This window comes from Thamnophis elegans, chromosome 4, assembly GCF_009769535.1.
Source record: "Thamnophis elegans isolate rThaEle1 chromosome 4, rThaEle1.pri, whole genome shotgun sequence".
Classification (NCBI taxonomy): domain Eukaryota; kingdom Metazoa; phylum Chordata; class Lepidosauria; order Squamata; family Colubridae; genus Thamnophis; species Thamnophis elegans.
In genome coordinates, this window is record NC_045544.1 from 102,484,593 (window position 1) to 102,508,154 (window position 23,562).

Sequence of the window (23,562 nt, forward strand, 5' to 3'; positions counted from 1 at the left end):
TGCTTCATCATCAACACAGGCTGAATAAAATATTCTTTCATCACTGCTGCATGCAAATAATAAAAATAAAAAGGAAGTAATAAAAAGTTGACTAACCTAACCCACCTGAGCTCGTCTCACAGGGATCAATGTCCTCATCATCGCTGGGGCATTCAGCTGAGGCCACCAAGATGTCATCTGTAGTCTGCAAATAAATAAGAGAATCCATTGGATCAATCAAACTGCTCCAAGTCGGTCCTCATCTGTCAAGATTCTGCAGGCACAATCATAACTGATCCTAGGAAACTCATAACATTCTGTGAGACTTTTTTTTAAATGGTGATGTAAGCTCCTTTTTTATTTGAGAGCTAACAAAAGATTATGTCACAAGTCCACTGAGACATTCAGCGTTGCTCTCTGTCTCTCTGACCATGACAACATCTTATTCTTGTTTTTCTCTTTTCTGCACCATCTGTTTACAGCTGGAAACCTTTTGCTACTCAACAGCCCTCTGGAAAGATTTTAACTAAAACTCACTTACATGACTACCTGGTTTCCCCTGACATTATTCTAATTGCTCTTTCTCTGTGATAGAACAGTGTAATAGAATTGACTGCCTCCCCAAATTATTCCTTTCAGTTCCTGTTTTTAAAGCATTATTATTTCAATAGGCAATATGCTGAGATTCAAATATCCCTTAAATACTCCCAAGAACTTTGACACCTTGAACAGATTTTTTAATATGTGCTCTCTGAATACAATTTTTGATTCTCAGTCAGAAAATAAATCCCCATTTACAAAGAACATTTGAAAAGTGAGTTTGGTGTAATGGTTATTGGTGCTGGACCTAGCATTAAGGAGATGGCTAATCCTCCTTTATGTATAAAAGCTGACTGAATGACTTTGGTCAGTCACTCCCTCCCAGACCAAACCCATCAATATTACAAAGTAATTGTTTTGGGACAGATAGGAGGTAGGGATATTATGTATGTCACCTTTAATAAGCATGGATAAAGATGGGATATAAATCCAATAATTTCAGTGGTGCTGGTGCTTTATGGAATGTTTATAAAACATTTCATTCCTAGGTGTTTGCTATCTAATTACATTTTTGAGGAACAAACTATGATAGGACAGGGAACAAGGTGAGAGGCAAAATGACAAGGAAAAACTCTCACCCTTTGCAGTCATAGATACATTACAGCTTAATTGTTACATACTTGTTTTCAGTAGTAGTAAAAATCCCACTATATTTTTTAAAACTCATTCCTCATTAACTATCCTAAAAGCTCTTCAAGATGTCATTGCAGGTTCAGTAGATTCAGATAAGCTCTTTGGCATGTCCATTTTGTATACACCATAATCATACAGAAGACTCTTTGCAGTTAGTATGATGAGACCCTAAAAACAATTCAGAATAGCAATATTTGGAATACCATTTGAGTTGGCATCAACCTAGCCCATGGAAAGAGTCTGTCCCCTTCTCCAGGAGGTCTTGCTCTCCTTCTCCAAGAAATGAAGGGCTATTAATGATCTCTCACATGAAGAATTGTACTTGGGAGAAAATGGTCCTGGAGATAAGCCATATATGGCTTTAAGGGTTTAAAAACTGCACTTTGAATTAAATCTGGAAACTTGTTAGAAGCCAATACAGGCCTACAAACAGGTGTTATATGTTCTCTTACTCATGAAATGGCTGTTACATTTTACATCAGTTCAATTTCCAAGTGACCTCAAAAGTAATCCTATGAACAGTGTTTTGCAGCAGTCTAAGCAAGTAGAGATTAGAGCATCATTTACCCCTCTCAAAGTAGGTCTAAAACTGCACTCAAGCTGGAAAAAAATGCTCCTGAGGCATACAATAGTAATACAAACCTGGCACTTTAGAGGAACTACCACACAATCCAGAATTCAGATTGCAGCTGATAAAGAACTCCACTGGACAAAGAGTGCACCCATCATGCTAAAGTTCAATTTTAACTTGTTTTGTCTCACTTAAACCTCCATAGCATCCAGACATTGGGTCAGGATTCCACTGAATCTCGAGCCTGGCCTTGACTGGGTAATGCAGCATGGGTATCATCAGAATATTGATGATATTGATCTCACCATAAATGGTAGCTTCATGTAAACAATGAAGAGAGCAGGGGGAATGAACCTTGTGGGACATCACACAGCTAAGACTTTTTGAGCCCATCTTTTCTCATAAGCATTGACAGGAACTATTCACTGAGAAAAAAAAGAAGACTCATTCTAAAATAGTGTTTGACTCCCAAGCCTTACACGCAATCCCCAAATTATAATGTTTGAGAATCCTGAAATGCACTCCCTAACTCATGTCCTAAAGCAGTCCTTCACCAGAATGATCAATGCCTGTTCCTATCCATGCATAGGTATTTCTCTCGGGAGAAAACAGGGAAAGTATTTCTAACTAGCAACCGCTACTACTGGGTTTTATCAACTTGTGTTCAACGAGTAATCTGAGAGAAATAAACTAATGGCAAAATACTATAACAGTTTTTGTTATTTATTTAGTGTATGGCATGTCATATATGGTCTAGCAACATATATTACCTATAACTTATAACATTTAACTTAGATTAGTAAAACACAATAAAATATAAATATTTAAAAAGATTCATAACCTGTAAGATCTTAGAGATAAAGCAGAGAAGAGATAAAAAGTTCGCTGAGATTTGTTATTCATAAGATAGTGACAATCCAAGACTAAATGAATTAACAATCTAATTAAGTACAAGACTGTTTCACATTTCACCTGTGATATAAAAAGAAGTTGCAGATTTATCTGATTCCTGTTTTATCTTTCTAGCAACCACAGAAATGAACACTATCCAACTTCATGATATAGCACAGTGTAGCATTTGCTAGGGCTTTAATTTTGCCCTCTTTAATTGGAAGGTAAAAGGTGGATGAAAGATATATTTGGCAAAAATGAATGCTAGTCATTTTTAGTAGCAACCATGATAAACAATCATAATTTGCAGGGCAGCTGCTCAGAGTTTTCATTAGCAGCAGATTTAAAAGCTCTCTCCTTTCCAGCTCTGTGTAGTAGAATGACCTACAGATTGACAGAATCAAGTGATACTCCATAAATTAAGGTCTCTCTTGGCTGAATGGTCAACATTATGTAGTATTTTTCTTTAATTCAATTAGATTTCTTTTAAAGGGAGTGTTTAAAAGCAGGTTTATCACATTGTTTTCCTGTGGTCTAATATAGACACATTGTCCTAATTTAGATATCACAAAACAATACAATTTGCAGGTAATTACAAAAAAATTACACTTTTTTAAAATTATTTACAACCACTCTTTCCCTGCTGGAACCCTACATACAAGAATCCTAGATGTGTACTGCAGTTGTCAAAAGAGCCAATGCAATCTTGTGCTGCATCCACAGTAATGCAGTACAAGATTGTAATATTGACATCACAGGAAGTGATAGTTCTATTCTATGCTGCACTGGTCAGACTTTACCTGTAATATGGTAGCCACAATATGAGAAAGATATTGAGGTACTAGAAAGAGTATGGAGAAAAGTAGAAAAATGATGGAAGGCTTGGAAGGTAGATCCTATAAAGAACATTTAAAAGAAGTGGATATGTTTAGCCTAAAGGAAAGAATACTAAAGGGAGTCATGATAGCAATCATCTAATAGTTCAACAGTTGTCACATGGAAGAGAGTGTGAATTTATTCTTTGTATTCCCTGAGAGAGGACAAAGCCAATGGATGGAAGCCTTTACACAGAGAGATATATGCTCAAGACCACGAGGAACCTTTTGGCCATGAGAGTTATTAAGCACTGGAATAGCCACCTGCCTCATGTAGTTGTGGGTGTTGCATTATTGGTGATTTTTAAACAAAGTCTGGATAGCTAATCTTTGAGATAATCTGCGGGTTTCTGCCCTGGTTAGAGGTATGGAATAAAATACTTCCAAGGTCACTTCCTACCCTATGATTCTAAAATATCCTTTCCCCACTATATATTATATTAAAACAAATAATAACTCATGCCTTTACTTGTGTAGCACATGTTCACTTGTGGTATTCCACTGCAATGTGCTCCACTTGGGTTTGTGTCTGAGGACCAGCTTAATTGGTGCAGAAAGCATTGGTCCATTTATTAGCTGGTGCACATTGCCAGGAGCACATTACAGGTCCTGATTGGCTTTCCACAGTTTTTCAGGTACAAAGTGCTGGTTTTAATCTGTAAAACCCTATGGGACTTATCACTATTTACTTACATGCCGATTTATTTATTTAACAACAGTATGTAGCTACCCACTTAGCAACAGAACTCTGGGCACTGAGCTAAAATAAAACTTGCCATGTAAATCAGTGAATAGAACCAAGTTGATGTCACTTACCAACACAACAGACATCCTTATGCTGGATTCTACTAACATTTTGAATCCAGTGCCTAGGGGAAAAGCCAAGTCTTCACGGCCTCCTGGAAAGCCCAAAGGGTTAGGGCCAACTTAATCTTGTGGAGGAAGTGATGAACATTCTTTCTAAGATCCACAAGGTGACACAGCATCACTGAGGAGAAACAGACCATGCCAGTCTGCTAGATGTACTCTGATGGGCAAAAGCTAGAAGTAGATACTCTTAGGTATCTTAGGTATCATTGGGGCTGGAATCTACCATCTGACTTCCACATCCTAATATCCACTTCCATAAAGTAAAGGGTTATAAAGACTCAAAGGCAGTAGCTTCACAGTATCTATACCTGACTTTGAACAGGATCCCTATAGAAGTCAGTCTTCTTCCCATTTTGCACATTTAACAAGAATTAAAATACCAAAAAAAGTAGGAAAAAAGAAAAAAAAAAGACTGTAGGGTTTCTAACTCCCCCCTCTTTGATACATCTGCTAATTGTAATATTTTAGACATATAGCTTGCTGTGAATATTTTTTGTATTATTTATGGTTGACTGCAGGTGGTTAATAAATGGAATGAAGAATATTATCAGGAAAATTGGCAGAGAAGTAGACCAAAATTGCTAATTGAGATAAAGGCAATTTAAGGATGTAATTATTGGTCATTTCCTACCTAGTCCAATACTACAACCACAACTAGTCAGCAGTATTAATTCTTGCAATGTATTATTAGCAGATTGCACACTCCCCATTAGCTACACTTTCTTGAATAAAACAATTTATTGTACATTTGCTTATTTACAATACTGTTTATAAACATTTCATTGTTTAAACTTCCTGCAGTATTTAAAGTAGCAAAATACACGGATAATATTTCAAATGTTTGGATTTTTAGTGCTTTTCCAACCCCTTCCATATAATAAAATAACAGCAGCTATTTAGCTATCACTTCTTTCTTCCATTCTGAACACATTACATTCCTGAGCCATAAGATAAATTTGCTGAAAACTAATATCTGGTTTTTTAAAAAGAAAGAGAGAAAGAAAAAAAAATAAAGTAACATAAAACGATTGGATTTCTAGCAGAAAACAACAGGGTATGAAAAATTAGGATGGAGTTCATGTGGAAAAAAAAATTCATTTCAGGAGGCTAGATTAACTGAGCAATTTTCTCACCAAGACTGTGTAATTTAAATTTAATTTACTGAGTGTGAAGCTGATCTCACTGACTGGCTGCTGAGACTTGTAGTAGAAAGAAAGAAAGGAAAAAGAAAAAAAAACCCTCAGATATGTCACATTAATCAATCCCATTCTTCAGCTTTCTTTCCCCCTTGCTTATAACTTTTTTTATACACAATAAAACTAAACCAAACACAACAGCATTAATCTCATGTTACTGCTTGACAGTTTTTCGCTTGGAGAAATGGGTTCTGTACGTTAAAACACATGATCTACTTTTCAAGGAGATAAGAAATTACAGGTTTGCACTAATTAGATTTGCTTTCTAAATCCATATTTAAATGTGTATTTTCAACCCAACTTTTATAAAGCTATTCTGGTCCATTTAAATTGCCAGTAATAGCACTGTACCATCAGAAGATGTATCAGTTCTAACGGGTAATCTGCTTTTGATTCACAATAATCTGAAAAATGGAGGTGGGATAATATTTTCATATTGGAATTTGCAAAATGTTATATTTCCCAAGCATGTTAAAGAAGAATAGAAGCAGACAGTCCTACAAGACACCTATTTGTTGATTAAAGAAAGAGGAACTCTTTAGGCAGGCATTGATTTAAAATGTTTCCTAATCCACATCTTGTGTTGCTTTCCCTAGCTGGGGAAAGATCATTTTCTCAATACCCTGTTCATTCAGACCTCTAAATTGCTCTATCAAGATTTTATATTATTTTTTAAATTTATACAATATCTTTCAGTCAGTTGTTCAAGGTGCTCCCCAGATGTGGGACTCAATTTTTTTTTACTACTGGTTCTGTGGGCGTGGCTTGGTGGGCAGGGCCAGAGGTAAAATCTCCATTCCCACCCCACTCCAGGGGAAGGATGCCTGTAAAATCTCCATTCCCACCCCACTCACAGGAGAAGCTTACTGCAAAATCCCCCATTCCTCCTGATCAGCTGGGACTCAGGAGGCAGAGAATAGATGGGGGTGGGGCCAGTCAGAGGGTGGTATGTACCGGTTTTCCAAACTTCTCAAAATTTCCGCTCCAGAACTGATCAGAACCTGCTGAATGCCACCTCTGGTTCTCCCCCTTCCTACTTTCCCCCGTAATAACCCTGTAAAGTCAGCTGGGTTTGAAAGAGTGACTTATTCAAGGTCACAAGTGAACTTTTATGGGTCTCCTGTCTACGAATTCAACACCCTTAGCCATTATGCCACATAAAACACTACCAAGTTATCTGCTTAATAAATCACAGAATCCATAACCATATTTAGCTACTTTGGTATGAAATCAAGTGTATTTCAACACATTTTTGTATTAGTCTAGCTACTGTTCCTTTATCCTTCCAGGATTTTGAGAAATGGTTAATGTATACCGGACACATTTTGAAATATTACCTCAACTGACAATATTAAATTAAGGACAATTATGCATGTTAATAACATATACATCAGTGGAATGAATACTGTGATTTGATCTCATATCAACATCTCTATCTCCTCCATGGATTCAGAAACCTCCTGGAAATTTGATCTTTGGTTTTCTTTTATCGAATCTTACATTTATTCATAAAAGCAAAGAAAACAGAAATTATTATCTCCAAGGAGTAATGAAGATTATATGCTATTATATATTTATTTTGTATGTAGTAAAATTGTATAGTCTTCTGCCCAGAAGATAGGCTCTTTGTACCTTCTTTCTACCAGTAATTATTTGAGCCATTGGAAAGAGAAAAAAATACATCTAACCTTTATTTCCCATGGTAAGCCAAACATTGTTTTCCTGACACCCTACTTTAGAATTTGGTGACATGATCTCTTTTTTGGGGGGTGGTGTGTGAAAATGTGAGCACTGTGGGGACATAGGCTATCCACATTGATAGCATTTGTCCAGGAGCAGTAGAAACACACTATATTTATCTAATTAATCTCTGAAGTAGCTTTTTAATGTTAGAACCACCTTTAGAAACCTGGGTGGTCATTCATTTTCCCTAAGGATTGGCTCTGAATCTCTGAATTATTTAAAGCATATGCTTACAGTGATTAATGTTTTGAATTTAAGAGTACAGAAATTTAAATCTAAACTGTAATGAACAGGGGGATTAGTGAGGATTGTAGATCTGAAGAGACAATAGGCTACTTGGATATCAATTATGGTTTCTTCAACCAAATATATACTCTAAATGTATTGGGAGTAACATCCCTAGAATACTCAACCAGCATGGCCATTTCCCAGTAGGAAGTAGGAATTCTGGTGGTGCAATATAACATAGCATCAATTTGAATAATCTGATTTAGTGATAGAACAAGTTTAGTATGCCTTGGCTCAGGTTATCTCTCTTTGTTCCTTAAACAGACTTCCATTTTACATTAATTGCAATCTACATGGTGTGCAAATTGAATAAACAGGTTAACACTGTTGCACTGATCAGAAAACACTGCACCCACAGAGGCCCACAACACCCCTAATAGTTATTTGTGGACATCTGAAAATGATTTTAAAAATGGATATAATCTTAACAAGATTGCCAAATGTAGCAACATTCAGAGTAGTTGAAATTTCAATCAGGGTTATTACATTACGTGGTTCAAGAACTCAAAAATGAAACCTGATTTAATTACCAAAGATTTTAGACAATTAAAAAAAAGGGAACTGCATGTAGAACCAAAGCTATTTGACTGCAAAGCAAACGGAGTTCTTCACATATTTGTTTCACAAAATGTTAATGAGCAGAGAAACAATTCTACTTGGAAGGATTGCTAGAGAAAATGCTATTCCCTTAGAAACAGAAAAAGAACATCAAGACAAAGTATGTTTCTTTCCTCCCACATCCATCTGGTTTGAAAGCAAAGCAAACCGAACTAGAAACTCATTTTGGGGTACCATTTCATTGTGGTGATTTATTCTAAAGAAGCAGGGCACCTCCAAAATAGCCAACAGATGTTGAATATGAATATGCATTGTATTTATTAAAACACACCACATCAACATCCCATAAATGTACATTTCCTGTACTATCACATTTTCAAGTGTACGGAAAAGTGTTATATATAATACAATGTTCCAAAGGCGCTTTTTCAAGAGGCAATTCGAATCAGAACTGAAGAAGCTCTTGGATGAGAAAACAAAACATCTTCAAGGGAAAACACACACAAAGAAGCACTGTTGCCTTTTGAAAAAGCATCTTTGGGACAACTATGATCTGGATAACTGAGAATCTCCATTGGCATCTCCCACAATTCAGTTTGTAAAAGAATGGCCTATATATCATACTGAAGTTAGCATATAACTTCATGATAGCAGTTTTCCAATATTTGAAGAATTGTCACAGACAAGAGGGGTTCAAGCCAACTGTCCAAAGCACTTGAGGGCATGACGAAAGGTACCATATTTTTTGGAGTATAAGATGCTCCTGATTATAAGATGCACCTTAGTTTTGGGGGAGGAAATAAGAAGAAAATTCTGCTTCTGCCTACCAGCATCCATGGTATTCATCTGACACATGTAACAAGGTCAGCCAATGAATAGGCATAGCAACTAAGTCAGCCAATGAAGGCTATTTGGACTCTAAAATTTGCTGTGTGAGTAACGAGGTAGACAGGAAGGAGCCCGGCTTAGCCAAGAACTGAAAGTGAAACTGCTTGTGTTTTGCTTGTATTTACTGCTACTTGGAAATCTGCTTTTCGTAAAGTATTGTATATTAATGCTATTTTGAATCCTGCTGAATCAATTATTGTGCTTTCTGAATGTGATTGCTGCTGCAAACTCTGACCAGCCAGGTCAGCTCAGCACTTATTGCAGCCTGATTCAGCACAGCTGATTGGCGGGTGGATCAGACTGCCGGAAACCCCCAATCAGCTGTTCCAGGCTGCAGAGATTGCCACAGACCATCGCTGCCTCCATGCCTCACGTGTTTGCCTCTGGTGGGAATCGGTGGAGCTACATTCGGTGTATAAGATGCGCCCAAATTTTCACCCTCTTTTTGGGGGGAATATGGTAATGGATAGAAATTTATTAAGGAGAGAAGCAATCTAGAACTGAGGGAAAAATTCTTGACATTGAGAATAAGTAACTGTGGAATATCTTGTCTCCAGAAGTTGGTGGTGCTACATCACTGGAGGTTTTTAAAAGAGATTGGACAACCATTTGTTTGTAATGGTACGGGGTTTCCAAGCCTGAGCAGGGGGTTGGACTAGTAGACATCCAAGATCCCTTGCAATCCTGTTATTTTTTATTCTGTAAGTAGCAGTTTCTATTGTTTTTGATGGCTCTGACTTACAATTCTTTAATGCCTATTGATCAAGGGTAACATTGTTGTATGTATTGAGACAAAAACATTTGTAAATATGGAGTGTTGGATACCGAGTCTTTCCACATGTGCAATGCTGATTAACACTAACAGATAATAGAAATTCATGAAATTAAATGCCTTCCAATTAAAATGAAAACTTTGTTATGGCCATTTGATGAAACTAGGAATGGACAAAATGGCTTCTGCTATGGAAGGTTTTTTTATTTAGATATGTGTATTACTGCATTTAATATATTTTAATATAATTGTTTCATCTCCCCATTCCATTTTTAAAATAATATTTTTCTGATGAAAAAAGGAATATGATTCCTATCTAGAAAACCAATTTGTGATTTGGCTTTTGTAGAGACAATTATTTTGCCCAGAAGCATTTCTTCACCAAGTTCAGTTTGGATCATTTTCCCTTTACAGTTAAATATTTTTCTTAATTGACTATATAATGAAAAACATAAGCTTAAGAGTATAATTTGTCACTTTTTTTGTTCTCACATATAGTAACAAGTAAGAAATAAATGAGCTATCTCCTCACCCCTTATCAGTGTTTTGCTCTAGTGCCTTTGGCTTCTTATGCACAGAACAAGTTCCCAAATGAAAGAAATTTCCAAGTTTAATTTCAAGGTTCAGTCACATATAACACAAAAAAGACATTGGATTAGGATGGACTGAATAAAATTACCTCTCCCTCTAATTACAAGGCAAACCAAATCCATTATGGGCCTTGTTCTAGTAAGCTCCCACTCTATTACAACTCTGAATACTTTTTTTGTATGTGTATGTGTGTCTTCAAGTCAGTGTTGACTCTCGATGAGTGCCTGAACGACAATGTATTGTCTCCTGCTGCAATCTGTTACAAATGGAGTACAGTATTTTTGATGCCCATATTCCTTTGAATTACATACTTACGACATGAAGTGATAGTTGGATTGTAAAAATGAATTTTCCATGCCCTTCCTATTGTTAAGAGATAAAAATGTATGACCCCAATTATTCAGTGGGTTGAAGACTTAATATTACTTATGAACAAGTTGCTTACAGACATAATTATAATGAAATATGGTAATCCTTTACTGCAGATGTTATAGTATAATGTGTGTGTGTATGTATCAGTGGTGGGTTACAACTGGTATTTGAGCCTGCGTAATGCTCTGCCAAGCAGCTGGAGCGTTGCGATAAGTATGCATGCGCGCGTTCATGTGGTGGATGCTGGGCCCCTTTGCACCACACCGGTTTCAACAGGATCCGAAACCCACTACTGCATGTATGTGTTGCTAATGTTTCACTTTTTGCTTTTGTCTTTTTTATTTTTCTGTTTAAATAAATGCTTTTTAAAGAAAGAGTTTGGGAGGAAATAGGGAAAACAACCAAATGAATATTCATGAAGAGAGTTGGAAGAAGCTCCAAGGGGCCACAAAAACAGTTTTGGGAACCGCATCTTATTGTAGAGAATTTTCTTCACTTTAAACTCATTAAACAGGATAAGAAGTTTTTGATCACTTAAGAGATCTTTGTATTTGAGCTGGGATTAGAATACAAGTCACCCAAGTCTGCATCTATCTCTTGTCATTGCTTTGCCTTTTCACATTCCATTTGGATTGTCTTACTCTCAAATTAGGTTATGGATTTTACATAAGTGTACACAAAATTCACAAGCATTTTGACGGAAATAACTTCATGCACAATTTCCCCTGATATATGTATTTTTATAGGTGCTTATGACATGTCTCAACAATTTGACAATTCTGGTCTTCATATTACCTTGGAAATTATGAATTAATTTACATCAATTTACATTATGAAAATCAATTGATTTTTGCTGTTGTATGAAGTATCTATGGTTTACAGTGTTCACCTGGATTGAGATGTGAAGCCAGGAAAGAATGTGAAGGGGTTCTGAAATCTAGGCACTGTTGGATGATTCTAATCACTGAGATCCACCCAATCTTATTTCAAATTTAACTTTAGGACAGACAGTCCTAGCTACGCTGATGATGACAATGCTTAGCAAATATATGGAAACATACATAATTTTGTTGGATTTTGTGGATTCCTCCATGGTTTTCATGGCTGTTGTTTCTAATTCCTCTATTCAACCATTTCTTTGGACTGCATTTAGTAATCAGTTACATGATTCTGGCTCCTTCTGGAAGAATGATCTCAGAAGCTTTTATATCATGATGAGGCTCAATTGTTAAAAAAAATGTAAGAGATGTCATCAAGGTTCTTATTTCTTGGCACAGATACATGAACCTCAAATAAAAAGCATTATGACTCCATATTTTCCATCCTGTATGGATAAAATGTACCAAAGTAACATTTCAGGGTGGGTTTTGTTTGTTTTATGATTTATATAAACCTCCCAAACTTCTAATTCCTCTTTATAAATCATTCTTACCTTTTCTAATATTTAGCTTCAGAAACAAATAGAGGATAAGGAAAATTGGAAGATCTGTCAAGGTAAAAAGCAAATGATCATGTCCATTTGCTTACTAATTTGATCTTCCCACCACAGCAAAATAGTTTTAATATTATCAGTTTTGCAGCTGTCTGGAGTTTATTGTGCAATTACCTGTAATAAATTGTGCATCAACTAACAACATCTTATGTTGACTTACGGCATGTCGCTGTACATACTATTGAAAGGTTATTATTTGTTGTGATGCCTCTCAAATCTTCTTTGAGGGCAATGCTTCAAGCAATCACATGGGATACAGTCAACGTATTCATGCAAAAGTGCCTCTTAAACCTTCCAGAATGTATTTTATTGTATGCAAATGAGTAGAACAGAATGGTTTATTAACACACAAACTGGTGCTCTCTAAAATTGTACATCTAACTATATGGGATAGAATAAAAACTTTTGAGATTATCAAACTAATCCATCAGAAACATGACAGATCTATCTTGTGAATCTCTTGGTAAGGAGCAGAGTTAGGGAACATTCTCCATTTATTTTAATGGTGTTTTCATGAGTTCATCATATCTATCATATATAATTTGTATATAACTGAACTTCCCAATATGATGCCTAGAGGGCCAATGTGCCTCCAGACATCTTTTTCACAATCCTTTTCTCATGAACTTTTTAATATTTTATATGCTTTTAATTTTAAAAAGTGGAGGAACTGCTATAAAATAAAATGTCACCTTCCCGCATCAATTTCATTCTAAATATATTTCTGTCTTCCAATTGTTTCCATAAACTCTTTTTTAAATGAAAAAAACATTCTATAGGAGAGGTGGAATATAGTTAATATTGTAATTAACTGATAATCTATAATTGATTGTATTGCTCATGACAGTTATTTTACAGACAAGTAATCTCATCAACAGCCATTTGGTGAAACATTTATGCAATATTCTAACTATCAAATGTGCTAATCAGCTGATAAATGCTGGAAACTATGGCTAAATAAATTGGGTAGTGGTTTGGCTCCTGTTTGTGACTGAAAAAAGAAGTAAGTAGAGAAAGTGCTGGAAAAACTCTACTTTTGCTATTTTATTTCAGTCATCACCCTCTATTGATTTACAAACTTTACCATGCAGCTAATTCTTACACAATTGTCCACAAATATTCAAAGAGATTGCACAATTGTTTTGTTCTCCTTCTGAATGTAGGTGATGGACAATCTTTTCTGACATTGTCAATGCCCCCATAACATATTAAGAATAATATACCAAACATATGAAAAAAACTATACTGGAAGAATAATCACATTTTAAAAATACAGAATAAGCCCTAATTTAGTGCCCTTATCTACCTTGAAAACAGTGATGGATTTCAATTTATTTTACTACCAGTTTGCTTGTGCGCATGCGCTTGTGTGCACACGCAATGCTTCTGTGCTTGCGCAGACGCGTCTGGGTGGGTGGGCAGAGCCTCCTGCCACCACCACTACCAGTTCACCCGATCTGGGTGAACCAGCAGAAACCCACCTCTGCTTGAGAAGATGTTTAATTATTCCTGAATAAGAAAATGTTTTCATTATTACTGTTCTAATACTACAATTTACACAAACATTAATACCCTTGTTGCCATATATTACTTTGGGAGAGAAACTATCTCTATAACCCAATTTATTGAAAAATGGTTACTTCTAAATTCCCTAACACAAGGCACACCACAATAAAGACATCCCACAGTTCAGCAAATGTTTTGTGAAGATTGCATTCCAAGTGACTCAGTTTTCTAAGTTAAATTCATTTTTGATGAGATTATGTTCATAATTGAACCACTGCCACATGCACTGATTTGTACTTACAAAGGTTTTTACCTCATGCATTCATTTAATACTGGAAACACGTCAACGTGCCAAAGCACTCACATATAAACAGGAGAATTGAGCATTTGCTCAGTCACTCTATGTATCTGAAAGTTGCAGAGAAAGTCTCAAATATGTAATTATGATTTACAAATGTCAAAATGACAAGGACAGGTTTTTTACCACTTTCAATTAAACGAAGCACTCACTGCATATATTCCTGATGAAGTATATAATAATATTTAACTCCTTCCTCCTTCAGTAGATACATTGCACAGTATGAGGGACAAGTCCTGCCCTTCTTTTTAAAAGTTTCACATTAATCCAAAGATTTGCAAATTGCAGGCTTTATGGAAATTGCTTACAGCAGTATTTCTCAAGCTTGAAAACTTTAAGATGTGTGGATTTTTGACTCACAGAATTCCCTAGCCAGAAAAGGTAGAGAAAACTGGCTAAGAAAGAGCTCAAAGTTAAAAATGGCAGTAGACTAAATTCAGGATGGTTGAATTCCCCCTGCAATGATCTTCCTACCACTCCAGTTAAACTTTGTCTTGGAGAAGAAGAGGTTATGTGGGTTATAATGAAAAGAAAGTAGTGGACTGTAGGCTTCTGTGGGACATCTAGGTGGGCCAGAGGCATTTTTGTAAATAAATCTGATGCTCTTGACTTATTTATTGTTTGTTCATAGCTCTCCAGATAAAGAGACTCATGGTAACAGTTATAAAACCATAATGAACATATAATTAGTAAACAGTACCATTATAATTAACTAAACAAATTTTAAACACCCACAATAAAACAAAGGCCAGCATAGATGTTAGACCTCAAAAATATGGTGGGAAACTATGGCTTTCACAACCATACTAAAGGCTAAGAGGCTGAAGGCCATCTATGTATTGGGTGGGAAGTTATTGCTGGGATTCAGTCTGATCGGGTGTTGTCCTCTCCTATCCCTTACTGACCAGAAGTGGGTTGCTGCCGGTTCAGCTCAGATTGGCGAACTGATAGTAGTGGCGGTGGGAGACTCTGCCTGGAGCTCATCTGCCTGGATGCTTCTGCACACACGGAAGTGCACCCAAACAGGTAGTAAAAAAAATAGCAACCCACCTCTGTAACAGACCCTGGATACTAGGTGAGAATCCCTATACAGATTCAGATTCAGATTCAGATTAGTTTATTTGTATGCCGCCCTTCTCCGGGAGGGACTCAGAGCGGCGAACAACTCAAAAGGGGAAAAAGGGGACATAAAACACAATACACGTAATTAAAATACACCAAAATCACACAGGCATACAAGTCGAGAGGGGAGGGGAACTCATCAACCCCAGGCCTGCCGGCACAGCCAGGTTTTGACGGCTTTCCGGAAGGCCTGGAGAGAGGTGAGGGTCCGAATCTCTGCGGGGAGTTCATTCCAAAGGGCCGGAGCTGCTACAGAGAAGGCCCTCCCCCGGGTGGTAGCCAGGTGGCATTGGCTGGTGGACGGAACCCAGAGGAGGCCGACCCTGTGTGATCTAACGGGTCTTTGGGAGGTAATTGGCAGCAGGCGGTCTCTCAATATATATATACCATACCAAGTACAGTGAAAAGTAGAGAGGCAATATCAGCATATTGATGTTACTCCACCATCCCATTTTTAGATGATATATTTCTATTTTTAGAAGCAATTTTACTAAAAGACAATCTGGTGTACCTTGCGGAGGTGTCTGTTGCCATACTATTGCTTGTGCTTTCATTAAGCTATATGCAAGTAAGAAAAGCAAAGTAATAGAAAATGAACATTAACACACATGGAGTTTTATAAATTAACAAAACACAAAAAGGAGGATTGTTTCTAGTATCTATCAAAAAAACTGAATCATCATAGAGTAACTGTCAAGTTACATGTTGAATGTTTATTTTATTTATATGTCGCCCTTTTCCCCCGAAGGGGACTCAGGGCGGCTCACAACTCAACTAAGGGAGGGGGATACAGACAAAAAAATTAAAACAACACGCAACAATACATAATTTAAAACACACAACAGTCATACCATTCGAGAAGGGGGTAGAAGCTTTTTAGCCCCAGGCCTGTCGGAATAGCCAGGTTTTAAGGGCTTTGCGGAAGGTCTGGAGGGTGGTGACGGTTCAAATCTCCACGGGGAGTTCATTCCAGAGGGTCGGAGCGGCCACAGAGAAGGCTCTCCTCCGAGTAGTCGCCAGTCGACACTGGCCGACGGATGGAATTCGGAGGAGGCCTAATCTGTGGGATCTAATCGGTCTAGAGGAGGTAATTGGCAGCAGGCGGTCTCTCAAGTACCCAGGTCCAATACCATGAAGGGCTTTATAAGTGACGACTAGTGCCTTGAAGCGTATCCGGAGACCAATAGGCAGCCAATGCAGCTCACGGAGGATAGGTGTTACGTGGGTGAACCGAGGTGCACCCACGATCGCTCGCGCGGCTGCATTCTGGACAAGCTGGAGTCGCCGAATGCTCTTCAAGGGCTGCCCCATGTAGAGCACGTTGCAGTAGTCCAGTCTAGAGGTCACAAGGGCGCGAGTGACTGTAGTGAGGGCCTCCCGGTTCAGGTAGGGACGCAACTGGTGCACCAGGCGAACCTGGGCAAATGCCCCCCTGGTCACGGCCGACAAGTGGTGTTCAAAAGTCAGCTGTGGGTCCAGGAGGACTCCCAAATTGCGAACCCTGTCTGAGGGGCGTACTGTTTGACCCCCCAGCCTGATAATAAAATATCCTTTTATTATGCAAACTTCCTCATGTTGCATCTAGAACCATATTCCATTATTACACAGCTGTTTTCCTTAGATTTAACATTATATTATTTGAATGGTAAGCTCCAAGCTGATTTTCATAATAAACTGTAGATTTAATAGATTTAACTATTTTGTACAAATATCCAATGTTGAATTAACTGAATAACATCTCAAATTAGAAATTGTAACATCAGAATGTAATATTTGTATATTCTTATGAAAGGTGATCTCTCTCTCTCTCTCACACACACACACGATCCAAAATTATGGCTGAGCAAGACCATCATTAGGCCATCAAAATGCCACAAAATAATTTATACCTTTAACAAGTGAGTTGGCACAAAAGAAAAAGAAAAAAAGAAAAAGCCAGGAGTAGAGAAAAAACAATAATCCAATCATCAAGGTAATGCTGTTAAAGAACATCTATTTAAAAAGTTATCTCATTTGTTAATACATTCGGAAGAACTTGGAACTTCGCACATTATTTTGTGGCAGTTTGATGGCCCTATACACTAGATGTAAACTGAGAGTATTTGGAATATGAATTTTGGAAGCTCATCCAGAGCGATCTTGCAGAGTTAACATATGAATGTATGGTATTCAAAACAACTTTTCTACAATTTTGAGCCTTTTTTTACTGAGCTTTTGAAATTCATGTTCCTAGTAACCAGTTTACACCTAGCATTTAACACAGCCTCTTTCCTAAGTAATTCATATTATAGGTTTAGACCAGGTGGTTACATATATCCACAACTTCAACTCCAACTTCCATGTTTTGACAGCTGCTTTGGAACAGAATCATATTGTTAGACTTCTCCAAATGTTTCTACTACATGCACATTTTTCTGGACTACAGCTTGGTTATTTATTGCATAGTTTCCACATAATGACTAATGTATCTGGCAGTATCCCTGGTACCTGATAATCTTTGGGTAGGTTTCAGTTGATAATCCATTTAAGAAGAATCTAGATGAAAGTTGAATTAGAAACAGAACAAACAGAAGAACCTATAATGAAATACAATTCTTGCTTGCTTCACTGGGCAGAAGGACTTTGAGTACTTCTCAATCAGACACTGCTTTTACTACAGAAACCCTCACAGAGATTCCTATGCCATCAAGAGATTTCTTTGTTGATCAAGTTAAAATAAAAATGGTTTTACATTGTGATCTCTGGGCTTGGTTGCGTTTTGCAATTCTTGCAGAAATCATGACATCCAGTATTGCCAGAATAGGTGACATCTTAGCAGGGGTGGGTTTCGACCGGTTCGCACCGGTCCCTGCGATCCGGTTGGTCGCCGAACCCGGAAGTAACTAACTTCCGGGAACGGCGAAGCCCCCCCCCCCGCGCCCGCCCGCACACCCGCGCCCGCTCCTTACCCTGTTTTTATGAATTCTGCGCTTCCACGTATGCGCAGAACGCATACAGCGCCTGCGCGATCCTCCAGGAGCAGCTGGAGCATCGCGCAGACGCTAGTACGCATGCGCGCGCCGCGTGCGTGCGTGAGGACGCCGCCGGCCTCGTTCCAACCGAACCGGTTGGAACGGGGCGAGAAACCCACCCCTGCATCTTAGGGAGCAAAGATGCCTTGAAAGAGGTGTGTTCATTGTTTTGATATTTTGAGGCTGAAATTTCTTTTTAATCATTTTTGTCATGTTGCACGTCTTCCACAAAATGCATGACAGAAGAAGCTCCATGTTTGACAATTAGAGCCTTCCTTGAGCTGCATAATTTACTCTCAATAAAATATAAACACTGCTGAGTACAGATTGCTTCCACTAATGGAAGAAGAGAATGTAACAGGTGCCAAGTGTAATGCAAACGTTCAGTACAACCCATATTCTGCTATTCTATCATTTTCTTCTCATGAATTTGGCATTTGCTAGGAAATGTCCCATCATTGAATGATGGTACAGTACTTCTAAGAGGTGCCCTATTACTACTCCATTAACTAGTGCAAATAGTTAAAAAGTCACAAATATTATTGTGTTATTTCCTGTGCTGCTTTGAGGAAAACTGCACCACAGTTACAACATTTGATAATGAACAAGAAAAAATACTTTCAGAGAGAATAATATCAGTGCAGTTCTGCTCTATAATTCTACACTTTCAATATGATCCTTGGTACTATAAAAAACATACTCTGGTGAATTTTGAATTTTAAAAAAAGGTTGTTACTATTATTTAAGGGAAAGCTATTCGGTTTGTCTCCAAGATACTGATCCATACAGTTGTCATTGTCTTTATTTTTTATATTATTTAGGAATATAATATACATTTTGTACAATACATTGCAAGCACCTTTTTTCTTGTTCACAGGTTGATGTGGGAATGGGATCAAATAGTCTATTGTAGACAATTTCTATGCTGACTAGAAATAAACTATAATCCAACAGATCAGGAGTGTTGATGTTTGAAAGGTTGATGCAAATAAACAACCACCATAAATATTAGCATCTGCAGGATCAAACAATATCTTCATTATGACTCAATGAGTGGTGTTATTTTTTAAAATAAGGGAGAATAGTTCTGCTTTCTTTATCCTTTTCAAAGCATTATTTTGATAATTTGTAAACTCCTTTTGAAATAATGTACTCTGTGACATTCTATGACACAGTTATCCAGCTGTACATCACAAAAACAGAAAAAACCTCATTAGCTGGTGATGATTGGAAATCTCGATAAATTACAAATTCATGAATCCAGAAAAGTGGATGATTAATTCAAAAGCTTAGTTAAACTAAAAATCCGATAAAAATAGTGATGCTTCTGCATTCAGTATGAAGCTTTTTAATTAAAACAAAACTTTCAAAACAAAGCAGCTTGCCAAATCTTTGAAATTTAGTGACAGAACAGTAGCTAGTAAATTAGGAGTCCAGTTCCTATAATAGACTAAATATCACCCACTGCCTTTCTACTATTATTTGTACATCTTAAAATATGCTCCGTCCCAATTTGTTATCTTTTACCAAGATATACAAAATATACATACTCATTAACTTGCTATAGCTTTTCATCATATATTAATATCTTGAAATCATAATTTTTTTCTATTAAACACAACCACCCCGATCATTCATAATCTAACATTTTCTGCAAATCATTCAGATTCTCAGCTAACAATGTGGCATCAACTACATACATAAATCCAACTATCTACGCATTCCCAACAATTACATATCCTTATGTACATAACTATTTTGTCACATATACATTAAATCATCAATAGGTCATTACAGATTTTTATTTTATTCTCTCTTAATACTAAGCTATTTGCTAACCATTCTCTTTTTGTTCTCTATTTTTGAATACCTATGAATAATTCTGTCTCGTCTTCTACATGACAGTACTTCTGCTATGTATACACTATCATGTTTTCCTGCAGTTTTCTCTTCTGCAGGCTAAACATATTCCATACTGTCAACTATTCCTCATTAGTTTTTGCTTCCAGACTATTGTTTTGGTGGCTGATCTCTGGACATGTCCCAATTTGTCAATATCTTTCTTAAAATATAGAGGCCATCCCTGTACATAGTATTCAGGAGGAGTGATAACTTTGCTATGTGTTGACAATATACTTCTGTAGATGCAGTCTTGGGGCTAGGCTTTTTTTCCCCCAGCTGCATCATAGTATTGGCACATTTTAAGCTTGTGTTCAGATAATGCAGATCTTTTTCCGTGACCTGTCAAAACCACGCTCGACTAAGCCGCGCCCAATTAAACCGCGTCGCTGATGTCATCAACAGGGCGAGAACAGCCAGCGTGGAGAAAGAAGGGCGCTTTAAATAGCGCTTTGAAAGCAAGCCGATTCAACTTAAGGTAAGGGTTAGGTTTAGGGTTAGGTTTAGGGTTAGGTTAAGGGTTAGGTTAAGGGTTAGGATTAGGTTTAGGGTTAGGTTTAGGGTTAGGTTTAGGATTAGGTTTAGGGGGGTTATGTTTACGTTTAGGGGTTAATTTTAGGTTTAGGGTTTACAGCGTGCTTCTGTCTCCGCGCTGTTGTCGCCCTGTTGATGACATCGTCGGGCGCAGTTTAGTCGAACACGGTTTTGTGGTGGAACCATCTTTTTCTGTGTTAACATGTATTGCTACTAGCATGGTCTCGCTCATTCTATACTTACGTCTATGCATTTTTCATAACTAAATGAAAGATTTACATTTTACTGGAGTGTGATATGGAAATTTAATTGATTTATGGATTTTCCATTTCACATTTATCCACAACAGTCTTGATGACATCAATTTATACTTTCCAATATTATAACCCTTTCATTTTTAATCAAGCCTACACTCTTTACTTTTCTGCGTACATTTGTCAAAAACATTCCATATGATCTCAGTACATCCCTACTATTTCTCTTAATTTAATAGAAATACAACCCATCTATTTATTTTATTCATTTTAGTGGTTAATTTTTATTTATTATTTTAATTATTAAATAGTTATACCATACATCTCACTGATACAATGGCTCTGGGTGGCTTACAATTAGATTTAATTCTAATCACAAATGGGCTTACAGATATTGCCATCACCTACATCCGTCATTGCTTTCGTTAGTTGAGGCTTTCATTTAATATTTTTCTAATAACACTGAGTAGGAGTAAAATTTGTAAAGACTCGGGTATTTGCATACCACATAGAGCATTCCCTGCTCTAAGATAAGTGGAGTACCAGTCAGTTTGGCATATTTTGGGAATGCATCACAAGCAGCAGTAGTGCTCAGTTTTACCCTAACCATATACATGTTATTATGTACAAACCATGTTATTTAAAGTAGAGGCTATTATGTAAACCAATACCAATTAGACTTGTGCACTGTACTGACACAAAAGCTTAGAGTCCATCTAGCAATTTTTTTAAAAAAAAAATCAATGTATTTTTACAAGTATTGAACAAAATCCCCACCTGTCTTGCTTGTTATCTATAATGAAAAAAAATGAAGCAGAAATTTAACATACAAATAAAGGATGACTGCAACAAAGGTTATTAAATAATCCTTCATATCGTTCCTATCACCTTTTCCAAAGATGAAAAGCACAAAGAGATTGTGGTATGACATACCTACAGAACTGCTATAAAAAGTACCATTCATTATCATAATCATTATAATCATTTCATTATCATCACCAGCATTTTTTACAATATAAACTATCTCTTTGACATGCTGTAATTAGAACTTTGCATTATATGTCTGTAGAATTTTAAGGAGGCTGAATGATTTTAGTTCAATTTAAGGTGCTTGGTCCATAAAGCTGTGGCAGATTACAAAGGTGTTCCTTGCCAAATCTTGTATCAACTCTTGCTATACTGTTATATTTGGAGTTTGCACTTTTGCAGAATTGGAAATCCAAATGGTAGCAGTTAACCTTGTGGTGCTCTACAGTACACAGATCAGGCAGTGGAAATAATTCTGAATTTTTTACTTGTCAGTAATGGCTTCTACTTTCACTACCAATTTGTAACATTGTACTAGTATCTTTGTGACAACATAAAGACTACCTGCATGGATGACATAGCTGGATACCTTTTCAGTTATTAGGGTGGAATCTAAACCAGTTCAGGTTTTTTAATGAAATCTGCTGGAAATGGACAGTCCACTGTTAATACCCAATTTTACCCCAAACCTTGAAATAATGAATACTTGTATAAGTAACAAATTAAGTAGTTAAAAAAAACCAAGATGGCGCTGCCTTTGGTGCTGCCAATAGAACCAGTTTGGGGATGTGGCAGGCCAAATTACTACCTACTCAGCTGAACCGGTCCGAACTGGTAGAAACCCACCTCTGATATGGTCATAAGACACTCTTTCAGTGCCATTGTAACTTTGAATAGTCTCTGAACTGTTGTATGTCTAAGATTACCTGTATTGTCTGCAGTTCTATTCTCTTAGTTTTAAGATAACTGTTTTGTTGCTTGTAACTACTCTTGTCTTTTGAGTTCAGTGATGATACTTATAAACTTTCTATTATGATAATCTATGTTCTCCAACACTATTGACTATAATATGCTTAAGGATGAATTCATTAATTATTTCTGCCTTTTGCTGCCAACATCTGTCAGGTTCTTGGCAGCCAGCCAATATACACATTACAGTGTTTATTTGAGAGTTTTTCTAGCTAGCTTTTGAGTTTTTGCCTACATGATTTAACCCCATCATACAAGTGAATTTTATTCTGTGCTGTTTGAGAGGTATATGGGCAACCTCAGTGTGAGATCAGCACATACTAAATCTCAGATTTATTAAGGAAATCATATTTATTAATGCTCCCTATTAATACTAAGAAACAATTATTCATACAGTAGTGTGTGGTGGATTTTTCTCAGTGTCAAATCTTTAGTGATCCACTCACAACCTCAAATGTTTTCCATAATGATTTATTTCCAAGGTACACATCTAGCTGCTTCTTACTTTGTAAATCTCTTGCAATTTTTCTTTTGCTTATAGACAGCAAATAATTCTCCACTTCCACTTCAACAGCCTTATAATTTAGAAAGTATTTTAAAAGGGACCGGCAACCTAAAGTCTTCCTATCAAGTATTGTTCCTAAGTTTCCAACTGGTTCCATCTTTCCATGGTTCCTTTTCTTGCAATGTTTGAATAGAATAGAATAACAGAGTTGGAAGGGACATTGGAGGTCTTCTAGTCCAACCCCCTGCCTAGGCAGGAAACCCTATACCATTTCAGAC

The 23,562-nt window shown here is 36.9% G+C and overlaps 1 protein-coding gene across 3 annotated transcripts in view; it reads right to left on the minus strand.

Annotated features, from left to right (window-relative positions):
* The window catches only part of LOC116507394 (neurexin-1-beta-like), a 114,467-nt gene that overhangs the window by 13,214 nt on the left and 77,691 nt on the right, over window positions 1–23,562 (minus strand). For 2 of the 3 annotated variants that reach the window (XM_032215491.1, XM_032215493.1), the window contains exon 2: window positions 106–184. In XM_032215491.1, coding sequence (XP_032071382.1) covers window positions 106–184 — 79 coding nt within the window. Of the gene's footprint in view, window positions 1–96; window positions 185–23,562 lie in introns of all 3 variants that reach the window. The other variant, XM_032215492.1, reaches the window with a different exon arrangement.